Here is a 13909-nt window from a genome sequence, read left to right on the forward strand (position 1 = left end):
TTTCCTTTCACATGGTGACAAAACTCGCGAGAGGGTTTGTGGTTTAAGCATTTCACATCTTTATTTCTGTATTCTTTTTAAACAACGTGGCACCCAGGTCTACAGTCTCAAAGGAAAAAAAATAAACGTGCACAAAAGTTTTTCCTTTCCTGCAAATAAAAAATAAATTCTTGAGCAGAGCAAAGAGCAGGAAACTAGTGTTAACTCACAACCCTTTCTACTTCCAGAGCATCAGTGATTTCAGTTCTTAGCCTCATTACATTTAACAGATCAGTGTCCAGGAGTTCACCCTCCCTCCCACCACCCTACTTTGGTAGTTAAAAAAAAATATTTCCTCCATTTAAAACAAATATTTCAACTTTTGTTTAGTATATAATCAGTCTTTACAAAAACAGCAGGGAGAACCCTCTGCTTCCAATCCCTTAAGCCGACCCCAAATCCCAAAAAAACAAAACAAAACCTCCCATCCCAGCAAAATATCAACACATGATCTCAGGACAGGAGCGGGAAGGTTTAGGAATGACATGTAAAGGGAAGAAATGTGACATGCGTAGTCATACACACTTTAAATTATCTGGATAAATTCATCTGAGTGTTAGAACATTTACTAAATAACCGAATATAATCAGTGACGGTGCATGTACAGCTACGTGTTCTCGTCAGTGACACAAGTGCAATCCATGTTACAAGCACTTCAATTGAAAAGGTGACAAAGGGGGAGAATGCTGTGTATATTTAAAGCAAGTAAGTACAGGTATTAAATGGACAAACTGACAGGTGGATCTCAGAGAGGGGAGGAGAAAAAAAAAGGGGGTGGGGCGTATATAAACAGAATAAAACAGTCACTCTATTCTTATTTTTGATACTTTTTTATTTTTCCTTTTTTGTCTTTTCCTTTTTAAAGAAAAAAAAAAAAGCTGACTGTACAGAACTAAATCTATGTCTATTCAGAGTTTTTCCAACTCATGTCTCTGTGATGGCAAAGAAAGAAATGGAAAAGAGAGCGAGATATCCATCAAGAAAAGAAAAATTCCTAAACAACAAATCATTAAAACCTCCGACTCGACTCCAAAAAGGGAATTTAAAACCTAATCGTTTGCTTTGTATGACTAAAACCAAAACAAAGAAAATAAATAATGAACTCAGCGGATCAAATCAGTGGCGGTTGACATAATTTTTTTTGTTTTTGTTTTTTTTAAATGAGGAAGAGGCAGTATAATATATAAACTCTTAACTTGGATAGTTGCATTGACTGCTTAATCATAGCCGATGATATAAAAGTGAGATTTAGTGCAGATGCAGTGTCTTATCAGTTGGCTGCCAGTCCAGTGGCCTCAGAGGAAAGCCTGGAGAAACAGACAGAGACACCCAGAGAGCAGGGAGGGAGAGAGTAAGGCATGCAATCAGACAGACAAGATAAACAACAATATCATTATGTACATTTATATATATTACTATGATAAAATCATCTGGATTCATTTAGCAGGAAAATTATGATTACACGTAGAAAACCAAAAATTAGATGTTCAGTTTGAGCTCCTGCTGTCAGTGAGAGGGTCTCTTAACCAACAGCTGATCAAACTTACTGGTTTGCAAATGGAGCTGCGTTAAAGAATTGGTCAAGAGTTGGATGAGATGATTCACTCTGGTGCCACTTGATACGGCCCTTCTAGGTTAAATGAAACTCTGCACAGTACAAAAACTGCAACTGAGAGGAAACCGCAAGCCCGACTCTCTGCAACCACCAGATCACAATGAAGAATATATGAAGGGTACTAAACTCAGATACCCTCATAGCCCAAGTTTCACAAGCCAAATAAAGTCTCCACAGGCTGTGGATGCATGTAAATAGTCTCTATGATGAGAAAAAGGAGGACTGCTTTTCCCAAAATGTAATGTGAACAGCCAATTCAACTTCAGGTCAACTCCAGGCCTCAACAGCTGGTGTCCTGCAGGTTTTAGATAACACCCTGAGTCAACACACCTGAATCAAATGATTAGTTTATTACCAGGCATCTGGAGAACTTCAAGAAATGTTGAGGAGGAAATTTAGCCATTTAAATCAGCTGTGATGGTTCAAGGACACATCTAAAAGCTGCAGGACACCGGCCCTCGAGGCCTGGAGTCTAAAATGCATCTGCATTTGTAAACAATTACAGGCACACAGAACTGGAAATGCTGAACCGGATAACTGTTATCTGCTATCTGGCCCATGTGGCTACAGCGGAAGCCCTGAATAATTTGCGGCTGCCCCTGAAGACCGAGTCTGCAGACTAGCCGACGAGATCAAAGCCTGCCTAATGCCTTATTTTTCTAAGACCCAAAGCTACTCGTTTACAGCTCTGTGTGACAAAGGAAAGCAGTGACACTTCACGTTATGAAGGTGAAGTCTTCTTCACCTTCATAATCAGTGTTGGGAAGGTTACTTTTAAAATGTATTCCACTACAGAATACTGAATACATGCCCCAAAATGTATTCTGTAACGTATTCCGTTACGTTACTCAATGAGAGTAACGTATTCTGAATACTTTGGAATACTTAATATATTATCATGCTGTTTACAACTACATGAATGTCCTATTGCTGTGATTTATTACTGTTACTGAAGGTCCGCGGCTCCGAAACGTAGTAAAGGGACCTCTGGCTAATACGTCGGGTTCGTGTCGGGCTGGTAGCCGAAAACTAGCTTTACTTTGTTGTCTGGGTCAACTTTGCTTGCGGGAGACAGAGAGAGGCGTTGAAAGGCTTCTCCAACGGAACTTATTTTTTCCGGAGGAAAACACGAACACAGTGTACAGTTGAGTCTTAATAGCTTACTTACAGCTGGGCTCGTCAGGCACTCTTCTTGGCTGCTGTGGTTATTATTATATTTACATGCTTCCAGCTCCCGTTTTTGCTCCGTGACAGCTCTGACTTTTCCTTTCTCTCCCTCCCTCGCTCACAGACACATAACGGGTATGGTAGTCCATTCTCCCTGCAGCACGGACTACACTGCCCATCAGGCTACATGCTTTAGGGCCATGCCTGTAGCATTCTGCCTTTTAGCTTAGCACAACAACAACAACAAAAAAGCGCTCTCTCACCCAGGAAACACGCAGAGAGAGAGCGTCACCCTGTAACCATGGCAACCGTAACGCTGCCGCCTGGAACAACAGAACGTAGCTGTCAAACAAACCCAAACAGTCCTGACCCGCGACAATATGAAACAGGGAAGTACCGCCGTGTATTCCATTTATTTCAACAAAGTAACTGTATTCTGAATACCACCTTTTTAAACGGTAACTGTAACGGAATACAGTTACTCATATTTTGTATTCTGAATACGTAACGGCGGTACATGTATTCCGTTACTCCCCAACACTGTTCATAATCTATCATCTGCCTCCATCTTGCCCCATCCCCGGGATCCTCACCGAGCCTCTGCATGTCATCCTTCACTACATCCATGAATCCTCGTTGTCGTCTCCCTCTTTTGATGGAAGCTCCATCTTCAACATCTCCAAACCGTACATCGCAGCAGGCCTCACTGCCACCTTCTAACCCTTCTCTTTCACGCCTGCTGCTATTCTTTCATCACTCATCTCCACCCCGCCTGCACTCTCTTCTTCACCTCCCTCGTCTGTTGCTTTGGATGGATGACCCCGGGTATTTAAAGTCATCTACCTTCACTACATGTCTTCATGTCCGTCTTGCTTTTACTGACTTTCATTCCTCTTCTGCATAGTGCACACCTCCACCGAATCTGCCTACAGATCACAATATCGTCTGCAAATATCACAGCTATGAAACTAATATTTACATATTGGTGAATTTCCTTTCTTAAAAATCAGCTAATGAACTAGGCTGATCATTTATGTAGAGTCGGGCTTGTCATTTCTACCATAAGATAAAATAGTCTAAGGAACTCTTGGCTACAGAGTTTGCTTCATACAACATTAATGAGAGGGCTAGAGGTCTTCCCATCCAACTCTTTGCAAGGAGGTGACCAGATATTCCCTAAAAGATCAAATTATTCCTTTCATGATTTGCTAAATCAGCTGCTTTAAGCTAAAGCAGATGGGCGTTTTTGTATTTGTACCAACATGACAAGAGGATGATTTGGTGGCTTTGATACCTGAGGGTACTTTGAATTAATTTCTTACATAAGCAAAAATAATAATAATAATAATTATAATAAAGTCATCAAGATGCAATCCATTACAACAGCTAACAACAGTCACTTAAAATTCACTACAAGAAAACTTCTCATAAATACAATGTGACATCTTAAAGAGAGCCGCTACCTGAGCAGAGCTTACACAAAGAGAGAAATGCTTCAGTTAATCAGTGAAATAATTCCCTGTCCATGCTAAGTTCAAAGTTGTTCAAAAATATAATGCACTCAACATGTCATTTCTTTAGCAGACGAGTGAAGTCAAGCTACAGATTATCTATCTTAGAAATATGGCGTCGTCGACCATCTTTCTGGCTTTGTAACAATGGGCTGTTCGGTAGTAAGCGTGGCATGGCACAGCCAGATACAAAAGCAAGTGCAGGTACAGACAATAAGGAGCATTGTCGGTACTTCAGTAGTAGATGACTTATGTTTCCTCGGTTAGTAAGGGGAGAGCCTTCGCCTTTTAGACTTGGAGCCCAGCTCTGAGGCAATTTTGGGCTCAGTGGGAATTGGGTGTGCAGGGTTACTGGCCCCGCTGACAACATGGAGGGCCAGGAGAGGGAGGGGCTTGAGACTGAGGAGACTCGACACACAGGCAGGAGAGCTGGGGAGCAGGGAATCGGTGGAGGAGGTAGAGGAGGAGGAAGAAGAGGAGGGAGGAGGAGGCCCTGGAGCCAACAAGGACAGAGGGATGGAGGCTGTGGGGGGCACCACACAGGAGGAAGAGGAGGAGGAGGAAGAAGAGAAGGAGGAGGTAGCAGCAGAGGAGGTGGTGGTGGTAGTAGTAGTAGTGGTGGTAGTAGTAGTAGTAGTAGAGGTGGAGGGAGGGCACAGGCTGGTCTGTTCAGGGTTCAAGGAGGAGGAGGGAGGAGGTTTAGAGGACTCTACACTGTAGAAAGAGAGACAAGGAGAGAGGGACAACACAGTCGGGATGGGTCACAGGGCAGGCTGGTGAGCAATGGGTGGGGGGGATAGGGGCAGGAGGAGGGATGGGGTAGGGTGTAGGGGGAAAATCACTCAGGGATGTGACCAAAACACGAGACAGAAAGCATCAGTTACAGATCAGCAAGGAAAAATAAATAACATCTCTAGTGATGGATCAGTGTGGGAGTAAAGGACAGAAAAAAGAAATCGACACAAGTGCAGACTGACAGAGAGCTAGCAAACACCACGGTGATGGTTAGCAGGAGTTAAAAGAAAAGCCAGTAATCACTACAATCAATCATCTGCACATAAATCCAAAGAGTAAGAGTGGATGCAGTCAAGCTGTGTGACAAAGTAAAAGCTTTTCAATTCATGAATTACTGTAGCTGTGCGACATTAGGTGAAGTGAAACGTGCCGAATGATTACATTTAAACAGAAAATCATCTTTCAGGCACGCCCAAGTGACCTGACTTTTACATCTAGCCCCTGCATTTTCAAGTAAACCACCCCGGTGCAGACAAATAAGTCGACTTAAAGTGAAACTAAGCCCATGACTGAATCAATTACCCATCTGGAGTTAAAGTTCTTTTCTTTATTATCTCACCTGGCGTTGATGAGGTACTCCGCCAGACTAATGCTGGCAGGCGAGCCTGTGATGGTAACCTGGCGGTCGGTCGATCCATCCACTGGATTTGCAATCTTGATCTGGGCACCTGACATTTGCCTGATCTCGTTGATCTTGGCTCCCTGGCGGCCAATGATGCACCCAATAAGCTAGTGGAGGGAAAAGAAAAAAAAAAAAAAAAAGTAAGAGAGAGATGCAGATGACTGATCGCTGCGATTATGCGTATGTGTGTCTAAGCAGGGCCTTCTCACTTTTAGCAGCAGTAACTTGGAAGCAGTCGCTCTCTTTATGACTTCATCTCTGCCTTTTGGCCTGCTCTTTTTTACAACATGGCTTCAGTTAATCAAAGTTTATGGCAATTCTTAAGTTTCTTAAGGTGCTGCCACAACAGGTTGAAACTTTGAGCCACTGCACACCAATTCTTTTCTTTTTCAGCCATTCTTGTTGTAGATTTACTGCCGTGCTTGTACGAAGCACATTTGGCCAAGCTTTATCCGTCAGACAGACGGCCTCAACATTTGACTCTAGAAAACTTTGGTATTCAGACGAGTTCATGGTAGACTCATGCTTGACACTTTGATTATCAGCTACTGGCTGCTCCTCAGCCTCTTAATTCCCATGGAAGCTGTAAGGGTGTTTTTCACAGGAAAGCATAGAGTCCTGTGATACTCTCCTTGTTCACATGACTAAAATTCGTAATTCTTAAACTTTGTGTCCAGGTGGTCAGGAGGTTTCTGGTACATCTAACAGAAAATGCAGATTTCTAACCTACAGCAAGTGGGTGTCATATGCAAACCCTGCCCGATCTACCCAGGCAACCCCATCAGCCCTAACGACAGTAAAAATGAGCCTGAGCAGGACCATTTACTGCAGGTTGCTGCATTCGAGAAATTAAAAAAAAAAAAATAATAAAAATTTAAAGATTATGTGTGAAAAAGTCTTTCTAGTCTTCAGACACAACCAATGATGCTTCCACTGACCAACGTGGAGTGTTATTTTTAATAGTGTTTGGGATGAAATTCACTTCCTGAAGGACTTACATCATTTGGAATGGTCATCTCATGGGAACTGGTTTGAGCAGAAGCATCCATCCCTGACAAAGAAAACATGAAAGTGCTGTAAACGAACCAAGTTGATAAAGAGAAGGTACTTAAGATACATGAGGTATAAAGCAGGTAAAATTGTAATTATGATAATTTTTAAGTCACCAATATCAATTTGCAATGAACTGATTAGCTAATTATGCTATGTTACTGACACAGTGAACTCACACTGACTCAAGATCGAAACGATTTGTTAAAAGGCAAAAAATTAAGATGTTTGATTAGAAAAAAAAACAAAAGACCACATGGGGCTTTCCACATGTCAGCTGCTTTTCTGCAAACGTGAGAAATGCCATCAGTGTGTTCAGTGTGTCATCACAACCACCAACAGCTGTCATTACATCTAGTTTAGCAGTACAGGATGTGTGAATGTGTGTTTTGTCACGTTCTGTGTTTGGTCTGTAAACCTGGGAATTTTAAAGACCGAGCAGTTAAAATGTTGCATTCAAAGCCCCTGGGCGTTGCTGCGCTGCATACCAGTGAATCCCTGGTTGCTTGGTGCAATGGGGAACGGGCTCTGCTGCATAGCCAGCTGGTGAAGCTTGGTGAGCTGTGGAGAGATAGCAGCAGAGGAAGACTGTGAGAGTGAGAGAGAAGGCAGGGAGAGAGACGGAGGAAATGGAAAACACAGGAAGAGGAGGGGGGAAAACAGAACGAGAATAACAATCAGTAAAGACAGATACACAGAGATTACAAGGAGATTTCACACAAATCACTTAATTTTGTGATGTGAGGACCTCTAATCCTTTCATAAGTTTACTACATAGCTCACTGGTGTCTGACAATGTGGATTATGGCTTGTCTATGTAGGGTACCGCATAGGTATTCCTCCAAAGAGCAGGCTGCATCTCTTGGTAAAGCTTTCTCGTAGTCTTCAGGGTCAGGACAAAGTCACAATACACAAGGGAGGACGTTCCCAATATGCAGGTGATTTCCTAACCAGCAACAGTACACACCTGAACATAAACTGACAATCTTAGCATGACTCTGTACCAGCAGCACCACTACACCTGTACAGGAACTTCTAAGGAAGCGATTATGTGCGTATGAGCCAAAACTGCCAGAGTGAGCAATGACTAACTCATTATGTAACAACAACAACAATAACAATGATAATAATAATAATAATAATAATGATAACAACAACAATAATATTAATCAAGGATAATTAAACTGTATAACTGTTACAAGTCTTTATTTTGTCTCTGGCTGGTACCTCCCTCTGCTGATGCCAATACTCAGTGGCAGGTATGACTAATTATATACAGTCTATCACATCCAATGGTCCTGATGGAACTCATTAAAAAGAGAGAGAAAGATTAATTGAATCAAGCGACAAGTGGCCATTGTATAAAGTAATTATGAAGGGGGGAAAAGGAGAGAACAGTACGTTTATCTAGGACAGATTAATGAAGCAGACACGTGAAACAAGACAGCACAAAAGGGAAAAAGACAGAAAAGTGAGCAGCAGGAACAGTTTACAATTCATGGAACAGTGGAGAGTCTGGACCAACAAACAAATGTCTGTCTAAAGAACAACCAATCACCAGTGAATGTATGATCTACATAGAAAAACTAACAATAGTACATCAGCGTAAGGTAAAATAATAAACAGGGGCAGGTTCAGCTACAATTACAGGCTGTAAAATGTGGTGGGGGCAGGTGGGCAGCTGTACATATTGTAATTATGGGTGGGGGGGAGGGGGGGGTCATATACACTTACATCTGGCTGTGGAATTGCGTGCTGTCCTTGTACGGCATATGCCTGAAACAAATGAAAACAAAGCTTTCATAGGCCTCACATCTGATTTTGTTGGGCAGCTCATTTCTCCAGCAACAACACTCTTGGTAAACAAATCTCTCTCAAAACACATCAAAGCCTTGTTTGAGGCCTGAAAAGCCAACAGTACTTTTCATCGTCTAGCGTCACCAAACCCAATCTGGGAACTTGTCACAGAGTCTGTTGTGGGAAAGAGCCAATTTTCTGGGCCTTCTGCTAAATACAATCCTCCTTTTTCAGTCCACACAGACTGTTCCTGCTCACAACCAAATGTGAAACAAATCATGAACATTAATTTCCAGATATCCTTCTAGAGATGGAACTAAATGTAACTACTGTAGTCACACTTTGACGACAGGAAGGTTAATTAGCTCATCAATGTCTCTTCCCCCATCATAAAGTCACAGTTACTAACAACACTTATGAATCAGTGTGTTGTTTAGGCATGTTACATATTATGGTAAGACAATTATGACCCATTACTACTCAGCCAGCAGGTTTTGGGAATGAGTACAGAATAAATATTAGGGAAAAAAGGAAGAAGAAGAATTCAAAAAACTAGGGTTTGCAAATCTCCTAACAGGTCGATAAGTAAACCTAGAAGATTTAGTGTGTTCTGTTTCAAGATTTTAATCATCAAACAAGACCTAAAAACCAAGGAAAATGCTATAAAATTGCTTGCATTAAGTCAGGGAAAGCCAAAGGGATAATATTAAAATAAGTATCAAAATGATCAAAATGTATTCCTTGTCCAAAGTCTCCACATTTCTAGGAAAAAAAGAAATATTTAGAGGCGTTACAGGAGAATTATGGAAAATCAAAGGAGAGATTTTGTTTTATCAAAAGAAATAAAAAAGGTGTTTAGTAAGATAAAAAGAGCTTGTAATGTTAGGCCAACAAGCATCAGAAAGCATTTTGGTTCAGACCAACATTAGTAGGAAATAGGCCACCTCACTTCTGAAACCTGATGCTCAAAACAATGAAAAGCTCCAGGGAAATGGGAGGAAATTCAAGGCTCCGAAACAAAAATCTTTATTCTAGGTCTGCTGTGTATGGCTTTAAAAAAAATAAAAATAAAAATTAGCACAGATACCGTTTTCTAACCTAAATCCATCCAAGCTGCTCTTTTACCTGCTTTTCATGATCTTTCCCCTTTCATGTTCTTCTGACTTAAGTATCCTTTCATCACAAATCAGATTTTCCAAGTATGTAACAAAATCTATAATCAAATATCTCACACACACAAAAAAAACTAAACTCTGGCATCTACTGATTCCCTCCAAAGTATCGCATGTACCTGTCCGCCTGCAAAGATGACGGGTGATCCTGAAGGCTTGGGTCTGTAGGGGATAGTGACCCCCTTAGGGGGAGACTGTACAAAAGACAAAGGATCTGTTAATACACTGATATCCATTTTATCATAATGTTTTAAATCTGTTTATATAATCATTAATACAGATTAAACACAGCTGCAGTGTAACAGTATCTGCGTTTTTATATATACAATATTATCAGCTCAAACCATAAACTCTTATCCGAGCCTAATAAACAGCAGCTGAAAAGCCAAGAGATCATATCTGAAACGACTACAATACAGCAGAACAACAGCCACTTCATCTGCTTCGCTGCTTACCTCAAGCATGACCACACAGATCTGCTTGACGCACTCAATTATCGACTGGGGAGTGCCAGCAATGGTGATGGCACGCTCCGTGGAGTTGGGGAGCATGTCTCCAGCCACTTGTACCTGAGCACCGGTTGACTGAAATACACAAATGAAAGAAAGTGAGATGCAAAGACAAGTGTTGCCTTATAACCTAAAGCAGAAAGGTGACAGTTGGCTAAGGTTGAAGAGAATACAGTTTTTGTAGTGCACACCTCTCGAATTTCCTTGATCTTGCATCCACCTTTTCCAATAAGCGAGCCACACTGGCTGGCAGGCACCACAATGCGTAGGGTGACCGGGGGCTTGCTGGTCGCTGTGCTGTTTGTCATCGAGCTGCTGATATCCTGACCAACAAAAAAACAAAACATTTGGGTTAATTCACATTCTGACTGGACTAGTCATCGCTATATTCCTCTCTGAGGTCAGGAAAAAATGCACTCTACCTCTTCCAACTTTTCAATGATCATGGAGAATGCTTTAAATATGGCAGTGGTTGGACCTGCCAATGTAATGATCCTCTCAGGACAATTGCCCTCTGAGATGTTGATGCGAGCTCCGCTCTACAAACAAAGAAAAGAAAAGAATAAAATGAGTGATCTGGAGCCTTTTGTAGCCTGTTAGTAAGTGTAACTTTACATATTACTGTTTGCTACTATATACAAAAAAAGCTGGGTGTAAAACACCTCACCTCTTCTCTCATCTTCTTCACAGATTCACCTTTCTATTTGGAGATAATAAAGACAAATTTAGTATAACTTAACAACAGTTCTTCGATGACTGAAAATGAAAATTGTTCATTTAAACAGCATCTTACCTTCCCGATAATGCTTCCAACTTCCTAAAAAAGGAAAGATCATGTGTTATTAGCTTGAATTTGCCTTTTATTACCACAGAGTTTCAATGCTCTCAAGACATGGTTTACTTAGCTTATCAGGGAATTAAAAATAAATAAATTTAGAGACATGTCTGTAGGGTTTCACCCGCAGACACAAAAGGTTATTACTTTCATTCCTTTATTAAATCCTCAGTTGTCACTGTCATTAAATAACTATGGATTTTTCATTAATCTCCTGCTGATCATTAAAATTACTACATCTAATCGTCTTTAGAACATTTGGCCTGATCCATCATGAACATCCACATTTGTATGTCCGGTCTTCCTCCACATACTCAACAAATGAGATCCGGGAGGCCAACGAGCACACAGCATCTGTAGGTTTCTTACACTTCTCCAGGCTGCTGTAAGATGCTACAAGTTAAGGAGCAGACTGTGAGTTGGCCCCATGCAGAGCATAGGCGCAGCTTTGCAGACCATCATCTACATGTTGTAGGCGTTTACTGTCACCAGGTGGCAGTGTTAAAAATATGTGGAACAACCAGCCTGCGGGCTATTCTCGTGTCTGCTGTTGTTGGGTTTTTTCAGCCTGCAGGAGAAGACCCAAGTCAGAACATAACACGTTCAACCTACGCATATCATCGCAACCATCCCGCTACATGTTGCTGGTTTTTCAAGGACTGCAAGCAAGCATGTCTGCATAGGCATATCCATAATCCTTCGCTTTGCCAAGCAATGCGAACACACACACAAATGTGGTAGCATAAAGTTTTTGGAAAATCTTTTTGTCTTCCTTGTTAACATGACATACCAGCATTTTAAACCACCATTTAAAAACAAAATAAATAAATAAAAACAGGCTACTCTGGGACCCAAGAGATACCACGTGTGGCTTTTGCACTGTCAAAAAGCCAGATGGATTAGTGAAATTAGCAATTTTCTGCTTACCGATTTTAGATTTTACTACATTGGACAGTGATGCCATGAATATATTTGTGTAATATCATTTCAGCAAACACTTAAACAGGAGATTTTAAATGTAGAAACTAAAGCTGAGTCATAAGTGAAAACACTTACTTTGGTATACAGGATTGTAACACTGAGGCAATATCCCTAGTCATCCTACTAATGTCCCTGCCTTCAGTATATCTCAGGGGGAGGCTTAATTTTCATAAATAAAACATCATACGCTATCAAATGCAGACACAGGCAGTCGATGGATGACCTCACCTTGCCATGCATGAGCAGCCTAATGGTAAGGGTGACATTGAGCCCGCCTTCAATCACACCGGAGTCCATGACTGCAACTGCAGGTCAGTACAGAACTGAGGTCTTTGGTCACCGAGATGGATCTGAGGAACACAGAAAAACATGGACACATTAAACTAGAAATATGATGTAGAAAGGCTGAGCTGCCATTCAATAAATGAGACAAATATAATGTAAAATACTGTTCCAAGATGCTGGTAAATAAGCATACCAAGTATTTCGCTATTGAATGTTACATTTCACAATGTGTTTAAAGGCCCGTGGATCCCATTCACCCATCTTACTAAGCAATTATCTTACTAATTATACCAACTCACAACATTAAATTTTGAAATTTCACAAAATCTGTTGGCTGATTGAATACGGCCTGATAAAAAAAAGTTCCAAACATATTGTGTTTGTGTGACATTTGAAAAAGACTAATTCCACTTCGTGACTTTAGAGGATTCGAAAAAAATAGTCCACAATAAATTTGGGAGATAGCATATGCTAACCTTAATGCTTATGAATACTGATGCGTACTAAGATGAATCAGAGTAATATGGCCAAGGTCTTTTACTAGATTCCCCGGGGTAGGTGAATTTACTTCCAACTATCTGAATGCTGCTTATGTGACTCTAAACAGACGCTGGAAAAACCTCGATGTCAACTAAAACACATATAGCTTATACGCTAACGATGCCTTAATCATTAGCTATGCAAGTTTATCAACAAACATGCGGACACGCTCATCACGAACCGGACCTAAATTTCATAAAACACGCACACAATTTTCCGTGTGAAAAACAAGACATTTAGTGGCACACTTTGGCCGTGTTGTTTTAGTTAAACTCAAATCATTTAACTATTAAAAACTAGTTGTGAACCTGTTAGCCACTTAGCATTGTGGTCGAGCTGGAAAAATGAATGGAGCATGCGTGCGCTACTTAGCTAGCTAGTTAGCTTAATTCGTCAACGTTACAAACAGCTGGCTAGTTATCGGTGGTATTCATAGCGAGGTAGATTGGTCCAGTTTTAATCAAGTGCAGGCGATAAAGACGACAAAACATGCCCATAAAGGAGACATTAAAATAAAACTCCCCCCTTGACTAGCTAAGCTACTGAGCTCAGTCAGTACGGAGACTGCGTGCTCATCATCACGCGGCCTGTTAGCACGCTGAGCGAGCCGCGGCTAACTGCTGGGCGCGATTTCTTTCCGCGACTTCTGATCATAACAACAAATATAAAAAGAGCAAACAGCGAAATCAAACTCACCTGACTCGTGCGCTGATAGGTGATCGGGGGGAGGGTTGGGGTTGTAAGGGTAGAAGGGGAGAGGTTCGGGAGGGTAGAAACCCGGGGGAGAGTTTAGAAAGGACTCGGGGAAGAGGGAAGAGTGATGTGAGATCGAGCTCCACTCCTTTACACAAAGACAACAAAATTGTGACCTCTGAACTTTCCCCTTTCACCCATCACAAACCCCGACTCCTCCCCGAGTCTGACCTATTTTTTTCGTAAAGCACGCCCCGACAAAACGTGGGACAGTTTGCGACAACATGGCAGGTTATAT

The 13909-nt window shown here is 41.4% G+C and overlaps 1 protein-coding gene across 7 annotated transcripts; it reads right to left on the bottom strand.

Moving 5' to 3' along the window:
- Nucleotides 1–35: 35 nt before the first annotated feature.
- On the bottom strand, nucleotides 36–13851 carry LOC100691124 (poly(rC)-binding protein 2). Of its 7 annotated transcripts, none has more exons than XM_005456405.4 (13): nucleotides 13615–13828; nucleotides 12322–12443; nucleotides 11071–11094; nucleotides 10945–10977; nucleotides 10700–10816; nucleotides 10469–10600; nucleotides 10224–10352; nucleotides 9888–9962; nucleotides 8534–8575; nucleotides 7288–7387; nucleotides 6748–6800; nucleotides 5687–5856; nucleotides 36–1346 (listed from the first exon to the last, which is right to left on the bottom strand). In XM_005456405.4, exons 2-13 carry the CDS (start codon nucleotides 12388–12390, stop codon nucleotides 1310–1312), a joined length of 981 nt encoding a protein of 326 aa, XP_005456462.1. In that variant the 5' UTR covers nucleotides 12391–12443; nucleotides 13615–13828; the 3' UTR covers nucleotides 36–1309. The 7 variants fall into 7 exon arrangements, with proteins under 7 accessions (XP_005456462.1, XP_003451884.1, XP_005456460.1 ...); XM_003451836.5 differs by having other exon boundaries at nucleotides 43–1346; nucleotides 7288–7360; nucleotides 13615–13773; XM_005456403.4 differs by lacking the exon at nucleotides 36–1346 and adding an exon at nucleotides 3352–5046 and having other exon boundaries at nucleotides 7288–7360; nucleotides 13615–13850.
- Between the last annotated feature and the right edge of the window lie 58 nt (nucleotides 13852–13909).

Source organism: Oreochromis niloticus, linkage group LG5, assembly GCF_001858045.2.
Source record: "Oreochromis niloticus isolate F11D_XX linkage group LG5, O_niloticus_UMD_NMBU, whole genome shotgun sequence".
NCBI classification, from domain to species: Eukaryota; Metazoa; Chordata; class Actinopteri; order Cichliformes; family Cichlidae; genus Oreochromis; species Oreochromis niloticus.

Coding starts and splice junctions, on each gene's coding strand:
- LOC100691124 (XM_005456402.4), bottom strand. CDS start 12,390: ATGGACTCCGGTGTGATTGAAGGCGGGCTCAATGTCACCCTTACCATT. Junction 8,576..9,887: donor TCATCTTTGCAGGCGGACAG/GTACATGCGATA, acceptor CATTTGTTTCAG/GCATATGCCGTACAAGGACA. Junction 5,857..6,747: donor AGATGACCATTCCAAATGAT/GTAAGTCCTTCA, acceptor TCCCTCCACTAG/CTTATTGGGTGCATCATTGG.